The sequence below is a fragment of the Lagopus leucura genome, unplaced genomic scaffold, assembly GCF_019238085.1.
Source record: "Lagopus leucura isolate 7727_CA_CO unplaced genomic scaffold, USGS_WTPT01 Super-Scaffold_100008, whole genome shotgun sequence".
Classification (NCBI taxonomy): domain Eukaryota; kingdom Metazoa; phylum Chordata; class Aves; order Galliformes; family Phasianidae; genus Lagopus; species Lagopus leucura.
In genome coordinates this window covers 8,242,715-8,269,867 of record NW_024962265.1, presented here as the reverse complement: position 1 = coordinate 8,269,867, position 27,153 = coordinate 8,242,715, and the positions used below count along the sequence as shown (strand labels likewise).

The following is a 27,153-nucleotide window of genomic DNA, read 5'->3' as shown; positions in this document are numbered from 1 at the left end:
TTTCCTTTTCCTTTTCCTTTTCCTTTTCCTTTTCCTTTTTTCTATTCACTTCTCTTTTTAATTTATTTCTTTTTAGTTAGCTTGTTTTGATTATCTATTATCTTGTGCCTATGGAATTTTTTGCTGAATATGCCTTGTAATCTTAAACACGATGCATTTCAAATAATTTGTTAATTTTAAGGAACTGTAATATGAACAGTGCATTATAAATGCAAACATACATAAAAGTATATTGTTAGATATGTTTTTGTGTTTAAGGACATAAGTTATGTTTCAAAATTAGAGCAGCATTGGTGTTTTGTAACTTACATAGGTACTTACTGTCTGATTTACAGAATAAAAGCATTAATTTCTGATTGCAATTGTTTATGTAAATCTTCAGTAGTACACTTCAGAAGTGAGAGTTTATGGGTAAAATGCAGCTGCTTCATTCTTCTGGCTTAAATTTTCTTATATATTACAGACTTCTGCAGGCACCTTATCTTGACAGCCTCATACAAGTTCATTTAAAAAACTGCCATTTCAATGAAGATGGACATAAATTTGATATTAGCAGCTGACCAGAAGTAAAATGCTTTTTTTTTTTTTTCTTGCTTTGATTTTTAATAATGGTGATGTGTTTTTAAAAAAGCTTTAGTGGAGTGTTGTGCATGGATTTGAATAAGAATGGACAAAGAAAACCTTTAAAAATAATAATGACATTTTTTCAGGGGTAAGAAAGAAAGGGACTTCTGTTCTTCCTAGGTGGTCCTTGTTTAGAAACAGAAGGCAAGATTCATTTGTCAAATGTAGACATCTAAAAGTTGGACAATTAAAACTAACCTAGTCATGCTGAGCTCTTCATGTAGTCAAGAAGATAAATATGCACCTTCAGAAGGTGATTCAACTCGTCGTAGTGTAAGTATCTAAGATAAATGAGTTAAAGAACCTTCCAGGGTAAATGCCATGTATTTCAATGTCTAATTTTTAAATGTCCAAAGTGAAGCAAAGTTAATGACTGAATCCCAGAATTAGTGCTTGTCCTCCTAATATCAGAAATCCAAAGACTGCGTTCATTTTAGTTAGTGTCGTAGATCTCTGATCAAACAGTCCATCTAAAGGGCTCGTATAGAGGATGGAAGGAATGAGAGAGAATTATTGCTCACTCTAAACAGAAAATGATGGATTTTGGTCGTTGTAACTATGTGTGAAGAAACACAAAATGGAAAAACATTCTGTAGACTTAAGGGATATGTAATTTTTTAAGTCATAATTATGTTTAGGGGTAGATGTTTCCCCCCAGAATATTCCTAATTGTGCTAGTAGATAAATTTCTGATTGAGATATTTTGACATTTCATGTAAGACATTTTCAATGTAAGCATTCTTGTATTTTCCAATAAGTGAACAGATGTTCCCCATATAGTATTCCCATTTTTAAACCCACTTCAAATACTTTTCTTCTTCCCTTTGACCGACTATAACTGTTTGTGCTATCTCTAGCAAGTATCCCTAACCATTTTTTTACAAAGGATTCTATAAATTCAATCACTTGCAAGTCAGAGAAAACCTGATAATCCCTGGTTTGGGGGTAGAACAGTCTATTTGATTTCTATCAACAAACTTGCACTCCAAACAAATGATTGTTAGAAAAATACCTTAATTTAGCTTAAATGTTTGCCCAGATTCTGACTGTACCACAACTCTTGCTAAATTGCTTCTTAAACATTATTACTGATGATATTTATGCTCTCATTTGCATCTGAATTTATCTCATGCCATCTTGAGGAACTGAATCTCACTAAAATTTTCAGCCTGTGCTCCAGCGCTCTTTCTTCATTAACTGAACCTTGCCTCCCAGTAAAAAACCAGTGAGCAGTGGTGAAATGATCCCTTTGCATTCTTTTGGTTAAGTTACACAGATTGATTCATCCTTCTTAAAGAGTTTGCTGCAACGAGAGTACTTCAGCTTAATAACCCTTCAAAAGGATGACTCCATTTTCAGGGGTACCCTGGGAGCCAAAGGAACTACTAAGAGCTGTTAGCTGGGAAGAGGAGGGCTGGAAAGAGTAGGGTAATGTGAACTCCTTCAAACCTTTGATAGATTTATGTCTTGTACAAACACTATAAGGAAGTACACAAATATTCTCTTCTTTCTGAAGAGCTCAAAATCATTAGTAATTCACAACGTATTGAAGCTCACATTTTGCCTGCAAAGTAGATTATCCCTGTTATAGACAGAGGGAAATGGAAGCAAAGGGAATTTATGTGATTTGCCTCAGGAGCAGATTATCATTCTGCCTTATGCACCAGATTGAGCATTTATGCCTGAGTGGAATTTGCAGAGGATATATATCAGGAAATTTCCTTGTAATGCTACCTGTTGATCTGTCAGTCCCTAGGGATGAATATATGCAATATGCATGATAATTTTCAAACAGATTGCATAACTTCAAATTTCCTTTTTGTTCAAACAGGGCCTGATCCCATGCCTGTTGAATGACAAAACAGTCCTCAGGAGCTTTAAATTAAGCTTATAAATATGTCTTCTGCTTTAAAATTTGACGTGTACCTTAACAGAAGAGTACTATTTCAGCTAGGACACATTTATTTTAAAGTATAGCATTTACATGTTCATGTAAGAAGAGTGATTATCAAATTATACACACAAAATCCAGATCTATTTAAACAATAGCTACAGATGATTTAAAATGAACTGATATACTTTACACTGAAGTACAGTTCACAGCTGAAGTATGTCATCTAATTTAATGTTCAAAATAAAAGGGGAAAAAAAAGGTTTACAAGATAATCAGATTCTCACTTATACCAAGAAAAATATAAATTTCCAGATTTCCCTTTGAGAATGCTCTCTACCCTACTGCTGTTAAATGCGCTTTTATACTGGAGAAGATCCACTGGATGGCAGCATTGCTCCTCACAAATTGTAGCACCCATTCTTGGTTAAACAAGGTTTGTTACAGACTGCAGCCCAAGTATCTACAGACTACCCCAAGCATGTCCTTTGCTTGTGACCTGGTGAAGGAGATGCATTTGCCTGATTATTCAGAGGGACAGGGATTCTTCACGTGCAGGTGCACTTAATCTTTTCAAGATGTAACAAAGCTCTATAAAAGCCACTATCTGTTGTTTAAAACATAGTATGTCTGCTGATCTTTCATGTTGATTCAGCTTTTTGGGAGAGGGAGGGGACTACCACAACAAAAGAGAGGTAGAGCAAAAGGCATGCAGCCTGAATGTTTAAGCAATAAGGAGATTGCTTCATTGTCTAGCAAAAAACCCCGCCAGTGTGCAATTTCCTTTTTCCTGTTCTCCAAATTAGTTGGTAGGAGAAAGTTCCCCCAGGTGGGAATAAGTTCTCCAGGCTTCTTGCAAAAAGCTGACCAACAGTTCCTCATACAATTCCTTTTCTCCTTAAAATGACTGGAGAGTTTTGCCAAGGTGATCTGTGTCCTATTGCAGATGTTCTCTTAAACCTGCTGACAGTAATGGGGAATTTTACCATACCAGGTTTTTAACTAAATCCTCTTCTTCTCCAACAGTTATATTTGGTCATGTCTTTCTCCAGATGGATAAACCAAGACAGTAGAATAGGTTGGAGCAGGCAGTTTAACATAATGCAAATACAAACCTTTTGTAAGATCCAGGTGCCTCAGCACTAAAAGTGATTTTGGTTCAGTTTCTGGCTTGTCAGAAAGATTACAGCTGAAGTAATTGCATCTCCAATGCCTTGGTTAGAAAGCAGATTCAGTTACCACTCTGTCATTGTTTTCCCCTGCCATGTCCCTGCCAAGGCCAACATATCACTCCTCAGTAACCTGCTCCTGCCAGCTAGCACAAAGGCTTTCCCTGTTGTATTTATTGTAAGTAACAGTGTTATCACTGATTTACCACGCTGTTTGCTGACTTTTTTGCTGTGTGGCATTTTAGCCTTGCAGAAGTATCGACTATTCCTAAGCCTTCTCATCTCTATGAGATACTATGGTAAGTCCACAGTCAGTAAACATTTCTACTTGTTGTTTGGCCAGAGTTTCACAGCAGAAACAGAACAAGGGCCCTACTGACCAGTGAGGATGAGTAAGGAGACTGCTGATCTCCCTTCGCATTCAACTCCACCAAATCATAGAGTTGTTTGAGTTGGAGGGGACCTTTAAAGGTCAGAGAGCTGTTGGAGAGGGTCCAGAGGAAAGCCACAAAGATTATCAGGGGGCTGGAGCACTTCTCTTAAGAAGACAGGCTGAAGGAGCTGGACTTGTTCAGCCTGGTGAAAAGAAGGCTGCGGGGTGACCTCATTGTACCTAAAGGGAGGGGAGTCAACTCTTTGAAAGGGTAGATAACAGCAGGACAAGGGGAAATGATTTTAGGTTAGGGGAGGGAAGATTTAGGTTGGATGTCAGGGGGAAGTTCTTTACTACAAAAGTGGTGAGGTGCTGGAACAGGCTGTCCAGAGAGGTTGTGGATGCCCCGTCCCTGGAGGTGTTCAGAGCCAGGTTGGATGGGGCCCTGGGCAGCCTGGGAGACGTTGTTGGCCCTGCCTGTGGCATGGGGGGGTTGGAGATTCATGATCCTTGAGGTCCATTCCAACCAAGGCCATTCTGTAAAGGTCATCTGGTCCAATCCTCCTGCAATGAAAAGGGACACCTACATCTAGATCATGTTGCTCAGAGTCTGGTCCAACCTGACCTTGAACGTCTCCAGGGATGGTGCATCCGTCACATCTCTGGGCAACCTGTTCCAATGTTTCACCATCCTTACTGTAAAAAAATTTCTTCCTTCTATCCAGTGTGAATCTCCCTTCTTTTGGTTTGAAACCATTTCCTCTTGTTCTGCTGTTTCAGGCCCTGCTAAAGAGATTGTCTCCTACTTTCTTTTAGCCCCTCGTTAGATAATGAAACAAAGAAGGAACAGCTGACCTGCTTCTGAATGAGCTCTTCTTTATTTGCAAATTATGATAACACTGATAATGCCAGATCTGATGCTCATATTACCAGGCCAGTACCACATCACTTAGCAAACTTCAGGAAGAGCTCTAAGCAGGGCTGTCACTGCTTGTTTATGAACATCTGGAAAAGTTTTGCTTCAAAAGCATTTTTTCTACTGTTTCAAGGAAAGGAGAATCTGCATCAATAAATGAATTAGTATGCAGGCAACCAAGTATCAATGTGGTTAAGAAATTACTGCATACATACTGTCCTAGTTTAAAGGAGCACAGAAGCACAGTTCTTAGTAGAATAATCTTTCTAGAAAATTATGTGTGTGCACCTTACAAGCATATTCTTCCCTCACTTCAGTCTGTAAAAATTTCTACCACTTGGAAAGAGCCAGTACAATTTTAAAAGCATATTCCTCATCCCATACCTAATAGCTCTTAAACAGAGCTGAGACAGAGTAAAGAATTCACACTATTTCAGCTGAACCATGTAGATGAGGTGCTTGAATTGGTGAACTGGTGACAGGGAGCTCTGCTGAGTGGAGAAGAGTGCCTAGGGTATCGTTCACTTGCCTAAATTAAATGCCTAAAGCCACAGTGTGAAGAATATTTCCTTTTACACATATTTTATTAAGATGTCAAGATCTGAATGTTTCTATCCAAATCATACTGCATTTTTCTGTGATACTTATTGATTTTCTTGTTCCTGTGCATTTGTTTTGCACATGGCAAAATAACAAGCTCTACTGCAAATGTAATGTTCAAAAATTCAAGCCCTACCAGATGGCTGCCTCTCAAGAGTTTTGGATCTGCTTGTAGAATATGCAGCTATCACCTCTGTTGCTCCAGAGGGAGCCTCAACAAAAAACACAATCAGTTGATAAAATCCTCCACAACAAGTTGCTATGACACTTCTGCACAACTGAAACTGAGAGCAAACAATCCTTTTTTGCTTTGCTTATCAGTACAATCTGAATGCAAACCACCGCAAAGGCTAACTCTGCACTAGTGAAGTACAAAAGTACACATCTTACATAGCAATTACCACATATGAAATATATCCCCAGACACTGAGCCATATTCAAACTACATACCAACTTCTTTCCATGTATTCATCACATCAGAAAGTAAGGAGCTGTAGAAGCGCTAAAGGAAATCTGAGTCACTGTCCCTGTTTCAGGCTTTTGCCTATTGTGCTTGGTGAAACATGTCCATATTCTTAGTGTCTCTGTTGACAGATGGAATATCTTACTGTCCACTCTGTAGCCTTCCTAAGGCTCAAAAAGTCAGTAGATCTTATCTGCCATTGCCTTACAGCAAACGTGTTTACATAACGATATAGTAGCAAAATTTAAAAATAGTTACAAAAAGAATTACAGTCCTCTTGAATTTGTGTAACATCAGCAAATAGTACACTCAGCCTGTGGAATTATGTAGTCTAAAAAGGACACACAACTAGGTAAATAGATATCCATATGATAGATTTTATTAGTAGGAGTTGTAACTTTTGGTCTTGTTTTTCTTACATAATAAAGTATGTTTACAACAGATATCTTGTGGAATATAAGAATTTCCATTTTGTGAAGAGATTGTTACCAACCTTGTGCCTAGGACCTATGAAGGAGACTTGAGGGATACTTGACTGGAATCAGTCTTCATACCTTCAGTTTTCTTTTTCAAACATACATTTAAAAAAAAAAAATTGTTTTTATTTTCCTTTTTGTATATGCTCTCAAATTGGAATGATGGAGTTGAGAACATTTCAAAATTAAATTTCATATCTTTGTCACTCTTGAAAGGGTTTAACTATCTGCATAAAGAACAGAGGAGGCTGTGTCTCATTTGCTCTCATTCAGTTCAGCCAAACTTGGATAGGCAAGAGCCCTGTGAGCCTATGACTCCCTTCAAGAACCTATGACTCATGGGGCTCACAAGCAGTGAAGCAGAGTTGGGGTTTATACACACACTCATGTCTAGTTGCTAGTGTATGACCTCTTACAGTTTTGGCCCTTGTGAACTACTGCTCTCTATATCTGCAGGAATGGATTGGGGAATAGAAGACATTGTTCCCAAAAGACAATTTGGATGTTGAGAGGAAAAGAAAGCTCATCTGTACCATCTGCTCACCATGGCAGGTACCAAGGTGTTACTTATTCCCCAAGATCACCCAACAGTAATACAATCAGAATATTTATTCTGTTCTGTAAAAGTAGACATAGTGACGAACATACCCAATACAAAGAGATGGTTCTAGACAGCCTGGCTTCACCAAGGGCAGATCTTGCCTGACCAATCTGGTGGCCTTCTGTGACAGAGTGACAGCTTTGGTGGACAGAGAAGGGTGATGGATGTACCTGTACATGTACCTGTACTTCTGTACTACCTGTACTTCTGCAAAGCCTTTGACATGGTCCCTCACCACATCTTTCTTTCTAAATTGGAGAGGGTTGGATTTGAAGGATGGACTGTTTGATGGATAGGGAATTGGTTGGCTGGACACAGCCAAAGGGTTGTGATTAGTGGTTCTGTGTCAGGGTAGAGGCCAGTCACAAGCAGTGTCCCTCAGGGGTCAGTTTTGGAACCAGTGCTCTTCAACATCTTCATCAACAACATAGACGATGGCATTGAGTGTACCCTCAGCAAGTTTGCGGATGACAACAAGCTGAGTGGTGTTGGAGGGAGTTGGAAGGAGTTGGAAGGAAAGGAAGCCATCCAGAGGAACTTGGACAGGCTGGAGAAGTGGGCCCATGAAAACCTAATGAGGTTCAATAAGGCCAAGTGCAGGGTCCTGCACTTGGGTCAGAGCAATCCCCGGTATTTATAGATCTCCTTGAGAGCAGCCCTGCAGTGAAGGACTTGGGGGTCCTGGTGGATGAGAAGCTGGACATGAGCCAGCAGTGTGCACTTGCAGCCCAAAAGGCCAACTGTGTTCTGGGCTGCATTAAAAAAGGGGTGGCCAGCAGGGAGAGGGAGGTGATTGTTCCCCTCTTGTGAGGCCTCATCTGGAGTACTGCATCCAGTCCTGGGGCCCCCAGTGCATGAAGAATGTGGAGCTCTTGGAGCAGTTCCAGAGGAGGGCCACTAAGATGATCAGAGGGCTGGAGCACCTCTCCTATGAAGAAAAGTTGAGGGAACTGGGCTTGTTTAGCATGGAGAAGAAGGCTCCGTGGAGACCTCATTGTAGCCTTCCGGTACTTGAAGGGAGAATATACACAGGAAGGGGAATGGCTGTTCATGAGGGTGGATCATGATAGGACAAGGGGGAATGGTTTTAAGCTGGGACAGGAGAGGTTTAGTTTAGATATTAGGAGGACGTTTTTCACACAGAGGGTGGTGACACACTGGAACAGGTTGTCCAAGGAGGCTGTGGATGCCCCATCCCTGGATGCATTCAAGGCCAGGCTGGATGTGGCTCTGGGCAGCCAGGTCTGGTGGTTGATGACCCTGCACATAGCTGCGGGCTTGAAATTGGATGATCATTGTGTCCTTTTCAACCCACGTCATTCTGTGATTCAATGATACCCCAAATCATTACTTTGTTATCCTTTCTGTTTCAAGTATTTAAGCAAATTTAGGACTCATGCATTTTCCATGTAAAGGAAAATTTTGAATGAGGCAGAATGTTGCATTTTTTCTTAATCTTTTTTATTATTATTTACAAAAAAAATATTCAAGGATTTGTTCTCCTATAAAGGAGTCAAATGGCTAAAAAATAAGCAAAGTATTGACAATTGTGTTTAAAAATTGAGCTTCTTTCCAGGCAACAATGAAAGTAGTTAGCTATCATGGTTTTATGATTTTGGTTATTGGTATTCCACATCTTAACATCATGTAGTGCACTGGCTGTTAAAGAGTTAATGCTCCAGTTCGGTGTACCTGTCCCAGCAGAGAAGAACAACTACATACTACATAACCCTGAGGACTTTGTATTGTGTTTCTGTATTCTGTTCAGAGGAAAAAGATAAAAAGCTGTTCGCAGATTACTTTCTCTCTTTTCGATTGCCTGGCTTGTCTCTGTTACGGGTGCCATCTTGTCACGCCATTAGAGTAAGGCCTTCAATTTTCTCATTTTCTTTGATTTGTTAGCTTAAATTCTAATTATATTGTATTATATTGTATTATTTTGTTTTATAGTGTGTTACCTTATAGTGTGTTATCAGGCTGCCCAGGGAGGTGGTGGAGTCTCCTTCTCTGGAGATGTTCAAGACCTGCCTGGATGCCTACCTGTGCGACCTGCTGTAGGGAACCTGCTTTGGCAGGGGGGTTGGACTCGATGATCTCTGGAGGTCCCTTCCAACCCCTACAATTCTGTGATTCTGTGATTCTGTGATCTTGCATTCTGATATCTTATTTAGTAAATTTGTTTGTTTCTCCTCGGATCATTGCTGCTGCTTTGTGTTTAGACCCATCTCTGTACCCTTTTGCCCTTTTTTCCTTTTTCCCTTTCCCGGGGCGTGGGTCTGTGGGTCCCCTCGCACCGCTAGTCACAGAACTGGGATGAACCAGCCTGTAAAACACTAATATTAGCATTTCTCACAACATTTCTCAGAGTCACATTCTGAATATTTAAGCATTTTTTCTTATTTAAATTTTTATGCTCTTCTATTTATTTTTTTCCCCTGATTTTTCCTCATAAGCACACAAACTTTAAAAAATCATACTTCAAAACACAGGATGAAATTAAAATGTCATCATTTGGGGCTGCAGCTTGTACCTCTACTCTTTATGGTGTGGAATTTATGATTGTTTCCACTGTTCAAGTGTACTAATTTCCTTGTAATTTATAATTACAATAAGTGATAGCAAATTACTGTACTTATCCTGTAGCAAAACGTGAAAGTGAGTAACTGTTCTGAAAAAGAAAATGTTTTCTTGCACATCTGCCTTGAGTCCTGCCAACACAAAGGCCCCCATCAGCTAAGCTTCCTCCCTTACTGTGATCTAGTTGCCAATCTGTTCCACTTCGGCTCTTTCCTGTTCTGAGGCTGAAAGTGATTTTGAACCTGATGTTGTACTTTCAATCTTAGGCATTTAGATGTGCTTAACAGCAGAACATTTTAACGACACACTGTGAATTACATGCATATTCAACTAATGTATAAGATATTTACTGAAGCGTCTTGCTGCTTCTTATATCCTGGACCCGTTCTCTCTTCTTCAACATTATACCCACTTATGATTTCTCACAATAATTTTGATTTGAATTGTGGTTATCTTCTCATCTTACTTTCAAAGAGCAATGCTGCTGGGAGGATGTGGGTTATCTTGTTATATGTGAGAAAATATATTCACTGTTCTTCTACAGTTTCTCATAGCCTTTTTTTTTTTTTTTTTCTGTGACAAAACAGATGTAGATTTGCTACAGGCTAAATCTGAAAAAAATCTAAGCCTGCCAAATGGTTATACGGTTAACTGGAGGGGCTGTCTGAAAACCACTGTGCTTCTGTGTAGTGTTCTTGATATATTACCTCTATGTTTCCAAAGAAAGGTGCTTGTCTAACACTGTAACTTCAGTATTCATTAATCTTCATAAGTTACTCCAGGTCTGCTGCATTAAGATAGAGAAACGATAGCAGTAAAATGATCAAAAAAGTTATTTTATTTTTTTGGCTCATTGTTATTTTGCTTGTTTGTTTACAGGATCTTCCAGTGATAAGAGATCTTCCTTAGTCCCTGTATTGGGACTGATGCTATTTATTCTTACCAGGGACATAGACAATGGGATTGAGTGCACCCTCTGCAAGTTTATGAATAACACCAAGCTTCAAAACACTCGAGGAGAAGTATGTCATCCAGAGTTTGACCCATGCAAACCTCATGAAGTTCAACAAAGTTCAAGGTCCTATATCTGGGTTAGGGCAATTTCAAGCATGAATGTAGAGTAGGCAGAGAACTAATTCAGAGGTGCCATGAGAAGGGCTCAAGGGGTGCTGGCTGATGAAATAGTGTGAGCCAACACTGTGCACTTGCTAACAATATCCTGGGCTTCATCAACAGAAGTCAGGTCAACCAGGCAAGAGAGGTAATTGTTCCTCTCTGCACCACTATCATGAGACCTCTTGTGGAGTACTGTAGCTCTGGGGCCCCCAGTGTAAGAACTACATGGATCTGTTGGAATGAGAGCAGAGGATGCTCAAAGAGCTGAAGCAAATATCGTATAAAGAAATGCTGAGGAAGATAGGGGTGGTTCAACCTGGAGAAGAGAAGGCTTGGGAGACTTCGTTGCTGATTTTCTGTGCCTAAGAGGAGGCCAACAACAAAGCTGTAAAGGTATTGTCTATCAGGCAGCATAATGATAGGACAAGGGTTAACGTTTTAAAACTAAAAGAGCGTAGATTTAGATTAGATATAAGAAGAAATCCTTCTGTTCAGAGATGGTGAGGAAGTGGAACAGGTTTTACAGAGAAGCTGTGGATGCCCCATTCCTGGAGGTGCTCAAGGCCAGGTTGGGTGGGGCCTTGGGCAGCTGAGCTGGTGGGTGGTAATCTTGTCCATGGCAGTGGATTGGAACTAGATGAACTTAAAGATTATTTTCAACCCAAACCATTCTATGATTTTATCATCATCTCACTCAGATCATTCCCTGCAGTGTCTTCTTTCTCTTTTGTGGAGACAATTTTTAACTGAAGGGAACTGGGAACATCAGAAGATGAAAGATAATTTACAAAGAGATCTCCAAGTGGACAAAAACACCAAGGAAATCCTTACAAATCATAACCAAAACTAAATCATATAAACTGAAAAAAAATGTAAGAGACAATAAAGACAAAGATCAACTAACTCATCTGGATGGAAGCCATTACTGTGGGAAATGTAAAGCAGAAGGAAGTAACCATCAAGTATTCCCTTGATAAAGGGTTGACATCACTCAGTTCTCTGCTGGACAAGAATATCAAATTGTCTGCTCTCCCACTTTAGGAGAGTGGGAAAAGCCATACCTGGCTGTAAATTTTACTACCATTGTACTTTTGTTCCTTGGAGATTCTAGTCTGATTCTAGAAAGACAAATATTGACACATCAGTGCAAGGTTATTCTACTGGGTGAAGACCCTTGTGAATATTCATTTTGTTTTAGAAAATGGTAATTCAGTAAATTGTTATTTAATCTACTTCTGACAAGCAAAAGAAAATAAAACAGGTCTTACTTTCTGAGTCACTGGATTATCAAGAGCAGCAGGAGATTAGTGTATTGGGAAAGGAAGGAGAAGTTTTATGAGGATTTGGGAATCTTTCAGACCTCATCACCATTAGTGACCTTTAAGACCTTTCTATGTGAAAATCCAGTTGGACACCTGCTTCTCCCACTCAGTGGTTTGCAACTCCTTACCTATTATATTTGTCTGAGTATATTATGTTCTCCATAGAAATACAAAACTCCCTGTGTGAAAACTAACCCATATGGAAAAATCATGTTTTCCAGATAGCTGATCAAATATATTTCATATGTTTGAAAGATACCATGGAGTTTATACAGAGCTGGCTTGAAGTCACAGTACATATCAACTCTGAAACAAGATATATTTTAAAATGAAGGAGAATATGAAAAAATATTGAAATGCTTTTGCAGTTATACACACACAAAAAAGGTTTCATATCAGACAAAAATTGTGGTATGGAACTTGGGTTATTTAATATATGTCATATATTTTGCAAATAATTCTGGGATAGTACAAAGGCAAAGAGTGTATAAATGCATAATGCAAATCTATTTATTTAGGAAGGGTGAATAGCCTTGTGGCTTCAGACTTTTCTGTCTAAGGCATTCAGGTAATATTACTGAGATGCCATTTTTATCCTTGGGCTAAGTTCACAGCTGTGAAGTAGTATGAGCACTATTTCCTATACATATTGTAAAGAAAAAAAGAAAGATGTTAATGAAGATGTGACAATATGAGGTATCTAAGTGCCCATGTAGATCAAATCACATTCTGCATGTATGCCTGAAAAAATTGTAAAGATTGCTTGGTCTAATAAAAACTTAGCAGCGACGTTTGCATTAAGATTGTGATAATTCTAAGCCCTGAAAGTTTGATTAGCATAAAAACTTCTAAAGGAAATCCAGATGGTTTAAGAAGTCATTTCAGTGGGTGATTCTTTCCCAACAAAGAGCTGTACCATTTACCGTGATATCCAAGGCAGCCCACAAAGAGAAAGACCACTCATAAAAGAAATTATTAGAAAAAACATACATGCTTTTAATTAAACATTGAAGACACTTTGCCTGTTTCTACAATGCACTAGAAAGGTTAATGTTTGATGAAGATTGAATAAATAATCCTGCAATTCAATCTAATGGTTTTAATCTAACTTTTAATCTAACAGTTATGAACAAATGCCAAGATAAATAGTCATTTAAGTTTCAAATATATACAGATGTCTTTCCTCTTTCAGTCATCTGGTATCCTACTCCAATGGTGAATTCTGATTGTGGGCAATGTGCTAAATGTTCACATGTATACACTGACATCTACTCCAACCTCCACACACGCTTTGGTTGATAGAAAAGTTCACACACTAAACAATGAAGTCTTGAAAGCATTTTGAAAGTTCTTTAAGTAGGAAGCATAATGCATATTAGAAGCAGCATATAATGATCCTGATCCCTCAGTGGTTACAAGTAGTGTTTCTAGAAACAAAGTTGTTTCTTATCAGTAAAGTTTTCTGTAATTTATTGAATTGTTTTCAAAGAGCACTTAGATTGGTTTATCAAGACAGTAGGTTGTGATGCACATGTGGAATCAGGTTTATTTTTCCTTTTAGTTGTTCCTCATATGACTAATCAGAAATAAATGATGATCAGTACTATTATTAATGATGACTTATCACAGATGTCATCATAATTAGTTTCCCATGATGCTTACGAAAACAAAGTGGATAATGATAGAAGAAACATGCTGCTATTTTTTGCATTGTTCTGAGTTCAGCTGGGCAATCAGTTTTCTCACACAGTCTTCAGTTAAAACATCTTTCTCATTTTTCTCTTTTATTATGACAGTACTTGGCAATCAGTTAGTCATAACTTTGTGTTGTGTTAACAGTTTCTTATTAGATTAACTGCTAGGATCTCTCTATTTTCTGGAGATTCTTTCCAGCTGACTACCGTATTGACCTCCTTGCCTTTGGCTGCAATTTCACTTTTTGCACAGGTCATCTTATTTGTGAATAATATGAGTAAGCATGGTAATTCACAAGACTTCTTTCTACCTTCATGATATGCATCAGTAATTAAACAGTGCTATATTAAAATACGTCTCTAGGGACCACTGAGTTTTTAGTCATTTAAACTCATACAGATTTTTTTATTTTTTATTTTTTGGTCATTTATATCATCAGTGATCCTTGTAAGTATCATGGTCTTGTGAATTTTTGGTTTTAGGTATTCCACATCACAATATCATGTAGTGCACTAGGAGTTAAAATGTTAATGCTCCAATTCTGGGTAACTGTCCCTGTATGTCGTGGTAGTCATGGGATCTGGCCCTTCTGGGTTGGGAGGTCTCTTAATGCCTTGCAGGGGATGTTGAAGGGTGTTTTCCCTTCAACCGTACGTATGGGAACTGCTGAGTCACGGTCTGAACCTCTGATCGCCTGAAGCGAGCCATGAGTCAGCCAGAGGAGCACAGCTGAAGGCAATTCACCTGTGCTGCCGGAAGGGGTGGAGCCTGGCTCCACCCCTCCCAGACCTATTTAAGAGCTGGCTACCAGTGGGGGAGGGTCTCATTTGGAGATCCCTTCTTCTGGTGTTTTGTGGGTGAGACCAGTATAAGGGTAAGCCTTCCATTTATTCTCTTTTGTTATCATAATCTATTTTGCCTAACTCTCTCATTTATTTTGTGATTGTAACATCTTGATATCCGTTGATTATACATTGTAACATCTTCATATCCATTGATTATATAACCATACCAAGCTTTTCAGATTTGACTGAGTCTTGGGAACTCTCTCTCCTATTTTATTTTATTAGTCTCAATTTCAATTAGATTGTATTATATTGTATTATCTTGCATTCTGATATTATAGTTAGTAAAATAAGTTTTTCTCCATAAATCACTGCTGTTGTTTTTTTCCTTCCCAGCTCCCTATCCTCTTTTCCGTCCCATTCTGTGGGGCCGGGGAGGAGGGCTAGCAGCCTACTGCCCCTCTTGTTATGGGCATAGATTGACCTAGTTAACTCCGTGACCGTAAGTCCCTTCCAACTTGGGATATTTAATAGCAGAAATACCAAGGATGAAAAAAGACCTACAAGATCATCCAGTCCAAACTTAATGATTCCATGATCTTTACTGTCTATCTAACTGGAGCTATATATGCATGGAGTTATATTCATATTTCTCCTACTTGGAGTACTGCATTCTTCTGTGGGTTCCACAGCGTAAGAAAGGCATAGACCTGGATCCAAAGGAGATCCGTGACTATGATCAGAGAGGATGGAGCACCTCAGTTTGAAAGAAGGGTGAGAAAGGTGGGATTACTTAGTCTAGAGAAGAAGGTGGCTCCTTGCAGCCTATTTAAAGGGGGCTTGTGGAGAGATGGGGACACTTTCTTAGGAACTGTTGTGATATGACAAGGGGTAGCAGCTTTAAAATGGATGGTGAGTCACTGTAACAAGTTGCTCAGAGAAGATGTGGATCATAGAAGCACAGAATCATAGAATTGCTCAGGTTGGAAAAGGCCCTAAAGATCATTGAGTCCAACCACAGCCTAACTCTAACATGCCCAATCCCTGGAGGTTTTAAGGATATTCGGGTTGGATGGAGCTTTGGGCAGCCTGATCTTGAGGAAGACATTCCTGCCCATTGCAGGGGTGATTAAAACTATATTGGAAGTGACTAAAGGTCACTTAATTTTATAATTCTAAGTTTTAGTAGTCTGAACTGTTCACCTGTCTCAAAGTGCAGACTGTAGCTTAAATTTTCATAATCAGGAATTAAATTTTTCGCACTGAAGCAGAGCTCTTGTTGAACTGCTAAAGGTGATATTTCTTATTACAACAAGAATCAAACTGTTATTTAACCTAGGTAGAAAGCACACAAAACATAATTAGCAAACTTAAAAAGCAATTATATTTTGGAGAACACTTCTGTGGCAGAAAAATTGAATGAATAGATCTTCTACTGTAATTATTTAAAGGACATGCAGATAGTGATTATAGACTGATTACTCAGAGACTTCTCTAGTATAAATTTGTGGGTGGGGATCCTGTGACATTTAAATTAATTAATTAAATTAGATTAATTAAATTAATCTTGCATATAACAAGTTCAGAATACGTGGAATAAAGTGCCGTCCTTTACACAGTAAGTTAAAGATATGAAACTATGTACCAAAAATATACTGTAGATTGTAAGTATTTTCATAAAGGTTGGAAAAGTTCATGGAAGAGAAATCCACTGAGGATTGCACCAGTTCAGTTGCACAGAATCCACCTCTGGACCAGGAGGTTCCTGGGCTGCATACTGTTGCAAGGTAGGAGATGATTATTTTGATAAATTATCACTATCTTTGCTTTTTGTTTGTTATAGATGTATGTATACACTGATTTTGTCCCGTGTTGCAGAAGGACAAGTTAGACTTCTGGTCTCACCCATCATACTTGTGAAGACATGTTCTTATGCTATAAAAAATGAATGATTAATTAATGTTCTTCAACTGATTTTCTAAAGTACCTGAGAGATTTAAGAGACTAAGTCTCCTAAAGGATAATGAGTCCTGTTCTTTGAGAGTTTATCTAAGACACCTCTATCTTAGAGGTTACTAGAATATAATCAAACACTTGGGCCTGAAAAATGAGTTTCATAAGAAAATAAGAAGTCTCATGACAGCAGTAATTTTCTGTCCCCTTGTCAGCTGCACATAGCAAAAACAGATTCTTTAAAATATCAAATTTTGGGAAAACTTGCCTCTTTGAAAATGGGAACTCTGGAAGAGCAAAAATAGTAACTGAAAACAAACAAAAAATGGATCATAAAATTTCTACCCCAATGACAAAGTATTTGGGTAAGGTTAAAGTACAGTATGTGAAGAGTGGGAATAATTGTTTTTTCTTCTGAAATGTGAAGATACTTTTCTGCTTTAAGAAAGGTCTGTATCAGATCAAAGTAGAATTAGATCTGCAGGTTATTTTTACGTTTATTGCAGCTCTGACCCTTAAAGAAACACTATGACAGACTCTGATTGAATTTCCTACTCCTAGATATTCCAGATTGACAATGGCAAGATACTGTTCCCTCCCCTATCCTTTGGGTTTAAGCTTATAGATTCAAAATGAAAGCATTGCACTGTATTTTCTACATACATTGTGAAATTTGGGTTCTAGATTCTTTTCCTGAGGACTGAATTCAGCTGCCTGTTTGCTTTCAATGTGCAGCACCTCCAATCCATGACTAATTCTTTCCTTACATACTCCCTTTCAGTTCTGTTCTTTCCCCAGTGCTTGCTATTTTCTTTTGGCAATATTCACTAGGATCTCTTTTACATTTGTGTTAGAAAGAAACTATGAGCACAAGATGAAACAGATAAATAAAGACACTTCAGGACAGAAATTTTCCATTTTATGTATGAAATTATCCAGTGAATCACAAGGAATCTTGTTTACAACCTTGGTAATGAGCTGCAAGCTAGTATTTCTAGTATTGCAAATATATTTCAGCCCACCAAAACACTATCATGATTATGTTTGACCCAGACTCAAAACAGTTGGCTTAAAATTTAGTGCCATAGCTGCAAGTATCTGTAGAGCCTTTTTTCAAGTTTTCATTTCTTACAGATGCGGAAACTACAAAGAAGGATTCAGGGTTAACACCAATTCCTAATATTTGCAGAAACAGGTTTCTAGTAAGTAACAGTGTGTGCAATTACAAACTTATTGTCAAATCACAATGAATATCAAATTGGAGAATTTTTAGATGATGAATGACCACTATTTGCTGAGTATGCACATGATCTACCCTGTCCAAATAGGATTTTTTTAACTGCATTTTGTCTGCTATTTTGACATGCAACAGTGGATTTAACTATAAATAATTTAATACTTCTACGTTCAAATCCTCTAGCTAATCAAGATAACAGATGTATAATGTGTGAAATATTTATCATAATTTGAAGTCTTGTAATATTTTACTGCTTTACACTGGCATTTAACTGTTTAGCTTTCATACGTAACACTTTGAACCTAACAAATAGCACAGGAATTGAGAGATACCTTTCAGTACCCTAAACATTTGATAGATTTCAGTCCATAAAAAGGCGGTGGAACACAGCTTTATTTGGGTGAGGATTTAGAAAAGTGTGCTGGTTAGCATTAAAGACAACAGATTCAACTAATCAATTTCTAGAAGCACTGGAATGTTTATAAGGGCGGTGTTTGCGTATAGTTGCATTAATAATAGAAAATGCAGTGAGAATTCTCCAGTGTTCTAACAGACCTAAATCAGTTCCATCCTTTAAATTTCAATTATATCAGAACAAAAAATTATTTCTCCCTAACTATCTAGTATGAAAAACAGAAGATATCTTTTTCTTCTATAGTGGAAGCCAAACAGTTGTTAGACAGGAGTAAGAGTTGAGTTTACATAGATTAGAAATTAAAAATCAAATTGTATTGACTGACATGAAGTGACTTGCATGTGAAACTACTCCTACAGATATCATGGTATGAACAGCATTGTATTTTTAAGTCATGAGTGAGCATGGAAAAATATGCTTAAGTGCTTGTCTGATTTAGGATTTCTGATCAGCATGCAGATACATTATAAACAAACTCAAAGCCCAGATGAGAAGCTTTTTGTTATGCTCACTGTGCTTTACTCAGCTCCCCATTTCCGCATAGTCAGAAACAACCATCAGACATAACTAAAATTGTAAATTTCTTTTGTTTTCAAAATTGAACTAATCACATTTTAACAATTTTCTTCTGTAAAAACCATTTCTGAATTAAAAGCTAGTATTTAAAACCTTTAGTTGGTAGTGAATTAACTTAGACAACATTATAAATTCCCCGAAATCAGGCTTTATAATAGAAGTGTTGATAAAAACCTAATAAAATGAGGACCAGTGGCCTTACTGTAATGATAAAATAACAAACAGAAGAGGAAAGTTAAGCCTTCTTCAGAGGAACTTTCACAGTCTGTCTGTTTGTTCTGGTTTATTTAGCTATTCAATGTGGTATTATTCAGTGAAAGCAGAGTTTATAGAAATGATTTTTTCTGTGTAGTTCTGCAAACCAAGAAAAAAGTTGACATGTGAGACTGAAGGGCCTAAGGGATTGGTCATTGCAAAGCATAGCTGAAATGTCTGCAGTTCTTTTGTCTTTTCCTCTCCTGCCTTTAGCTACAGAAATAGACAAGAAATTAAAACGCATACTTATATTTGTGAGATGTTCTGGAATATCTAGCAGAATACCATGACTGCTTTGTTGTGTCACCATGTAGAGACATGCATCTTTATTTACCTCTGCATAAACACTCATAATTCATTCTAACACACTCATGAAAAAAGATGGTTTTGAAACTCTCGCTGCAGTGAGTACAATATATCTGCATGAAGCATAAAAGTATTGCAGGCTCCAGGAACACCTCATTCTGAGGAACATAACGATGAGTTCTGCTTACAGGACAGACAATCAGATTTAATCTACACAATTCTGTAAGATGCAGTGGCCTAAAAAAGCATTGGATCTTTAACCAAAGCAAGATTCATGCTTCAAAACCAGTTCAGTGTGCCTCAGGTGCAGCTCAGTGGTACGTTAGTGTATTAGTAGACATGGCAAGCTTGCACACTGTGTAAAGGCATAACTTTTATTTCTCATGAGGTCTTCTTTCTTCAAAGAAGAAAGGTCATGATTTTGTGCACATTAATTATTAGGAATAGTTTAGGTGTATATTTTTGTACTTTTTTTCTGCTTTTCTATGTCAGCTAAATAGGGTCAACAAAACTATATCAGAGAAGTACTGTTATTACTGATTGGTTATTTCAGAAAGAGATATCTGCATTTGGAAGAGAAATAACTGCAGATGGTCAAGGGTGAGCCTATTTTCCTGAAAATGCCAGGCTCCAGTTCACAGACTGTAAGTCCTGTAGCAGCATAGTGTAGTGTGGAGTATGACTTTCCTCATATTTTGTTGAAGATTCTTTCATTTTAGCTATCAGCTTGACATCAGTCCCTATATCGCATGCTAAAACTTGCTGCCTCAAACCTCTGATTTGGTATGTTCTCAGAATCAGAGAACCATAGAATCAAGAGTTGGAAGGGACTTTTAAAGTCCAACTCCTCTGCAATAAACAAGTCTTTTTAAACAGCTTCTAAATTTGCCTAATACAAGGGTATGCGGATAACAGACAGAAATTGATTTATTCTACTTGGTATCTATGAAAGCTAGCTTCCAAATGGAAGTAGCATAGCCATTCTAATTCATTAGAGTGGCACAGCCAGGCAGATAGTTTTGTTCATGGGCAGAATAAAGTGGTGTGGACGTATGCAACTTTAACTGCACAAGTCCATGAGATTGTGTCAAAAGCTAAGCTGAAAATAACTATGAAGTTTTCATTTTAAACATTACTACTTTGTACTCCTCAAAAATAAACAATAAATAACATTAATAAAAATAGTGGCCTTTCTGGCCTACTAAACAGAACTTATATACACTGATAGCATTATATTGGCAACAGTGCACTGCACATGCTCATGAAGGTTACAGGGCACATTTCTGTGTAAACAGTCAAGACAGTGAACTTCAAATATTTGGAAGAAATGTTTATTTAACAACTGAATACATGCTAAAAGAAATAATTTACAGCAGCAGTTTAATTACATTTTTTTTCTCTCCAGTTTTCTAGTTCCCATCTGAATTGAAGTGATAGATACTGAAGCAGAATTATTTACTATGCAGTGAGGAATGTGCTTAAAGAATAAGCACATCATTTTGGCACTGATATAGCAAATAGACCACCTTATCAGCTGTGTGGCAAAATCTTGCATTTTAGTATTATGCTGAACACACTGAAATGGAGTACCTCTAGATAACAGTACTTTACACTGTACCTCCTTATCTAGTGAAAAATATTTACACCTCTTTTGGCTAATGTGTAGGTAGCAGAAACCGAACTATTAAACACATACCATTGATATTCACTAAATAATACATAAAAAGGATCAGTAAATGCGCATTCACATGCATTTAATTTAATTTTTACACTGTGATTTTAGTGGGCATGAAGATTTAGTTCTGTTCTGCAAAGACGCACACTTTCTCAGTTTGTTATAATTAAATTTAATCATACAGTTTTTAGGAGTCATTGAACAAATTCCTGTCTTCAGTGATCATGCAAGTGCAAAGTGTAGACAAATCAGATTTGATGTTCCTTTCCAAAATATATCTTGGAAAAAAACCCTCAAGTTTTATGGTTATGAATGAAATGCTTTATTTCTCTCCCACATAAGCACAACTTCTTACTTTTTTTTTTTTTTAACTCTGTAATGTTTAAAGGGTTTTACTGGTGATTTACAGAAACACTGATTTTTACCTTTATTTTCAATCCTTATGATGCATTAAAAAATAATGACAGAAATGGGGGTATGAGCTTTAATGAAGCTGCAGGATATATTTCTATCCATGAATTTATTAAGGCCTATGATCTTTGGAAAAAAGTTCATTTCGCATCATTTCACATCAAAATGATGTTTTAATTTGATCATAATATGAACAGGGAAATCAACAATTTCCACTGCTGGTTTAATTATCTGCCTTCTTATTTATATGAGTGAATACAAAGACATAAATAAGATAACTACTCACATCAATGAGTAGTGGACTGAGGTTAGTAAGGCATCTGATGATATCTATTATCCAATTAAATTGCCAGGTCATGGTAAAAGCATCAGAGCATCAGAGCTTTTGCAATTTTGTTCCCATTAATGACATGTTGTTTTTCTTGTTTTTCTTGTTGTTTTTTCTATACAGAAAAACATATCTAAGAATCCAGGCTTAACTTAATCTGCTTTTTTTTTTTTTTTTTTCTTAAGGAATGGTGGGAGAGGTTGGTAAGGATTTGATATCTTTTGATAGTAAGTTGCTATAAAAATGAGTACAGTACAGAAAAACAGTTAGATCACAATATCATTAAGGATTAAGTCTTCATGCTCTGTTGAAATCAACCTTCATTTTTCCACTGAATTCTCTTGAAGCTAATTTTAAAACTGTTTCCTTTTGTAATGACGAGTATTCTAAAGGCTCAATGGTAGACAATAGCCCTACACAAAAGGCTAAAGAGTGATTACAAATAAATATTTTAGTTGACAACAATGCTCACAAATTAATCGTAGGCTGAGCTGAAAATTAATACTTCTATACAGGAAAGAATGTAGTTGAACCTATGTTTTAAGCTACCCCTATTCAGCACATCACGAAAACAAGGGAATTTGACACCATACTATTGTTCACAGGAGTGAAAATAAATTATATTGTAGTCAAAGTAAATGTAGGAGAGATTTAAAGTTGCTTCAAAACTAAATTCCCAAACACTTTCCATGGCCTCACAGTCTCGTCTTGCTGAATTCAATGATTTTTTTTTTTTTTTTTTTTCCTAAAGAATTAAATGCTAAAAAACTTTCAAATTCATCACCTGCAAAAGATTCAAAGGAGACTGAAGTGATTAGGTCTTTCCTTAAAACCAGATTGTTATGAAAGCAAGAAGCTAAGTTTTCACTAATCAGACGGATACTTTAATTAGTGAGAGGCAAAGGGACTGGGACATATTGTGAGAGCTGCTTTCACAGCAGTTGTGTTATACTGTTTATGATAAGGCTAGTAGTGTTGTGATTGATAAATTAAATAATCTGGAGTGAATAACAGCAAAACAGATCAGTCATCAATACATACACTTTATATAAAAGCTACTTTAGCAAACTAAGGACTTTGTTCTAGTAACTTTCCCACAATGACATTACTTGAAATCATACAATTTACTGACTCTATCAATATAAAATATGGGAGGCTGGAGGAAGATGACCTCACAAGAACTGGACAACATAGAACTGGAGACCAAAGGCACATCTGTGCTGAGGTGAATAAATCCACTACTTGTATCCCTAAACTTACACTTATGGTGCAAGTGCTTTGTCTGTTTTACCCTGTTTCTCTTCTGTACACAGAATAAGACAGAAGTGCAAGACCAAATTATCCATTACTATAAAAAAGTTTTAAGCTGAACTGCACCAATTTACTGCTGTGGCAGACATCACTCCCAGATAAAACAGTCCCTTAAATTTTAAAACAGAGAGCTGGCTTTGAGGTTATGGCCTAGACCATTTGGATGCATTTGGTCTAGTTCTTTGCTTTGGGTGATCTGGCCCACAGAAATAATAAAACAGTGGGAATCAGTAGTGTGGACGCATTTTCTATCACTGAATTGGGAACCATACACTTTAAACTGAATGTAAAGTTTGTTCAAGGATATATGACAGTCTATTAGCCACATCATTTAAATATTAGCATTCACAAATATTTACTAATCAAGAAAGCAAGTATGTAATTAGTAAAGGGTATTTTAATGCTATTTACCTTTTCTTTTTTTATTTAATTAAAAAAATATACAACTGAAAATCAATGCTCTCCTCTTCATTGGTTCAGTCTACAGCAAGGTATTACACAAATTGAGTCAATTCAAATACCATACTTGTAGAAAAGAATGTAGAAGACTTCCATGCTACACAGTGACTTTTATGTTAAAATAGCTTAGTTCCTAAATTGCTTTGAAGTTACATGTCATAAAGATTACTAGAATAGTGGGGAGGAGATTAACTGCATTGTGACCAGTTCCCCTGGAAAGTTTTCCAAACAAAAGAGTAAAGTAGCTCAAAATTGGAAGTTGTCTTTTTTTGTTTTTTCCTCTATAGTAATAATTAGGAAGTACAATATTTCTAAGACAAAGAAGCTAATCTATTTTAGAAAAGAGCTAATGTTTGCTGCATATTTTTCATGGTATAATTAAATTATAGTTTTAATAAAATACATCTTTAGATCAAAGCTGAAAGAAGTCATCAGTAGTAGGCCAGTGTACTCCACAGTTTTTGTTCTTCCAGATGATGAATGGCTTATGTTGTTCAGATTTCCACAATCTCATTCAGCATTGTTTTTCCTCTTTTAGTACTCATAAACAGGAGAACTGGTAGACAAAACAAGAACAAATCCTTGTGTCCAATCATGTGTTTAGACATTCATCAGCTTGATGAGTTCATGCAGTTTTATACATAGTCTAGGAATGATGGTGCTGATGATGAAAAGTGGGTTTTGTTTTTCTTTAAGATGACAGCATGAAATACAACATTTCATTTATATCTCAGGCCACAGAGAAAGCAAAACCTGCCTGCTGAACTCTTGTAGAACTTTTTGAGCAGTAAGCTATGTCCGGCTGAGAGTTCATCCTTGAAACTCTGGTCCATCTGGTCTTAGAATCAGAGCGGAGACGAAGGACTTACTAGGAAAGTTAGAAATATATTTTATTTAAACCCGGTGGAAATTGTTTGAGCTTTCAACTCTTGTAAACATCCACTTAATGCCATGAAAAAGTTCATGTATATTGCATTTTTTTTCCAGTTATCTGTCTATACAAGTTTCTACTCAGATGAGGTTCCTAGAGGTAATGTAGCTCAGACACTCCGTGGTGCCCTCTCAAATTCATGGGTCCTCCTGTTCCTACCTTTTTTATTTTCTTGTAGGTGCTTCCACTTATTTGTGTTCACCTGCGCATTGGCAGGCCTTTGCCGGCGCTGCTTGCGGTCTCTTTTCCAAACCTGCTCACAGAATTCATCCATTGTGTTGAGATTAGGGTGATTGATTAACTGCATGAAGTCTCTATACCAGATCTTTTGACTGGGACTCATGCTATTGGTAGCATCCTTCGTCTTGGAGGCATCACCATCTTCTTCCTTATGGAGCAGCTCTTCTAAATGGTCAGTATCAATTACTTCCAGGGTCACTTTGAGCAAAGTTTGCATGAAGCCGTGCTCCACAGCATGACAAAAATAAATACCAGAGTCTCTCCGTTGAAGACTTCGTAGCAATAGGCCCTGTTCTGTCCGGATCATTCGATCATCCACTTTTATCTGTATCAGAAAAATATGTCAATTTCAACAGTTATACTTCATATCTCCAAAGTTATCCTCTAATCATACTAGTTTCTAAGTGTTGTTCCTTTCAGCTTTTAAAATTTGGCTAAAAAAGACCCAAAAGCACAAGAATCAAAACCATTTTAGTCTGTAGTTGTAGAAGGATCCAATACCCTGAACAAACTATTCATGTGTTGGAGGAAAAAAAGCATAGAGTATGAAGAATTCACTCATTTGTCCCAGTTGCTATTCAATAAATTTCAATAGCATTTCTGTTAGATGGAGTTGTTAGTTAGATCAGAGAAAATGCAAACCCATAATCAGCAGATCCAACATGGATTCCTTTGATTTAATTATATAGGCCACATTTATCATTATATTTTACTTGAGCACATATACATATGTAGGAAAGGTCACCTCTCATTTTATTGTTCCTCACAATAGAAGCACTTATTAATGGAAAGGGATTCTGGATAAGTGGAGAATTTACAAAGGAACAGTAAGGATTAAATCCCAAATGTTGAATATTCAACAAGCTGCTTTCCAAAATATTGTATATTTCTGAATGAATTAACTTCTAGGAATATAACCTCTTTTTATGAATCCATGTGGAGTTGTAAATAGAAAAGGCGTGAAACCTATTAGCTGTTGTCTCCACAAAAAATAAATTCTAGATGATTTTCTATTCATGCAAATAAAGTATTAAGCAAAAGTATATAAATCTTTTTATTTAACTATGTTTTAAAAATGAGTGTAGTCTGTGTATATTTCCAAAAACTGTAATTTAACACACAAGCTTTTGTTTCCTAACTTGATTTCTCTTCATACCAGAGTGGATTACTCTCTTAAGACATGTGTGACCTAGCTTGACACTAAGACGACTTGGGAACCTGGGTGAGTAATAATGTAAGAATGCTGGTGACAAGAATAGGAGGAAAATAAATTATCAGCTTTGTGTAATGCAAGCAGAGAAAGTCCGTATTTTTGCCTCTATGAATATTGCTTTTGATGAAAAAAGTGTACAAGTTTTCATACCCTTGAGTTGGCTACAATTTCCAATTCCTCTTTCTGACTGTGTATTACCTGTAGTTCGGTTTTAGAGCAAGTAATGCACAGAGAATGCTACTGTTAAACTACCTTTCACAAAGTTAAACAGAATAATTAGTAGTTACAGTGGTGTGTTTGTTTGTTTTTTCTTCCAGAATTGGTTTTCAGGTCTTTGCAATATTTAAATTCAACATGGCATGTTAGCGTGGACCATCTGTGAAAGGAAACATGAGTAAATCTGAAATATTTGAATGAAAAACTGTGTTTTTCAGGGAGTGTGACCAGGGATAGTGTATGAACGTTTTCTAATCTGAGCCTGTAAATCTCCTTGGAGACTTTAAAAGATTCTAGAAAAACTTCTTAAATTGAAATATAGATAGGAATTATTCTGGGAACGGCTGAGATTCAAGTATGTTTTCATGTAAAAGACTAGTTACATCTCTTAATTTTTTCTGCTATACCTCAACTTTGTGGTCATCATTTTGCTTCTGGAATTGCCAGTAGACTATGGCACGTTGAGATTTTGGACTACACTCAAGAAAAGTGCTGCTATTCTCTACTCCGTAAATAATCTTTTCCTCCAGGGTCTGACCACTTGGATTATCTGTAAAGGAAAAATAAACAAATAAATAAATTGGGATGACCAAGGAAGAGAAAAGAAGTCTTAATTATAAAACAAATTCGTTTACAAATCGGGCTCCCTTAAGGTTTTCATTATAAAAAAAAAAAATTTAAAAGACAAACTTTCTCATATCAGCACACTGTTGGAAAATCTCCATCGTTATCTTTATCTGTGTAACAGTCTCTGGTAGTTGGTTTGTGTGTGTGTGTGTGTGTGTTAAGCTCTAACAGCTGCTAACATCTCAATATATGAAGTTAACTTCATTATGAAATTTTGTTCAAACTTCGTTATTATTCATCAAGGAAGACATCTAGGACACGGTAAGATTTTTTTAATAGCCAATTCTAAGCAGTGAGAAAACTCAGGGTGTAGTTGCAGAATGCCCATAATGATATCTCCTGGGCTCTACGATTGTAATACTTTAGAGAAAAGTAATAAAACATTAGGCTAT

At 37.0% G+C, this 27,153-nt stretch overlaps 1 protein-coding gene across 1 annotated transcript in view; it reads right to left on the bottom strand.

Moving 5' to 3' along the window:
- Positions 1-20,725: 20,725 nt before the first annotated feature.
- Positions 20,726-27,153, bottom strand: part of SEMA3A (semaphorin 3A) — a 170,913-nt gene continuing 164,485 nt past the window's right edge. The window contains exons 16-17 of the mRNA XM_042872901.1: positions 26,542-26,684; positions 20,726-25,030 (exon numbers count right to left, since the gene is read on the bottom strand). Coding sequence (XP_042728835.1) covers positions 24,575-25,030; positions 26,542-26,684 — 599 coding nt within the window. The 3' untranslated portion in view covers positions 20,726-24,574. The remainder of the gene's footprint in view (positions 25,031-26,541; positions 26,685-27,153) is intronic.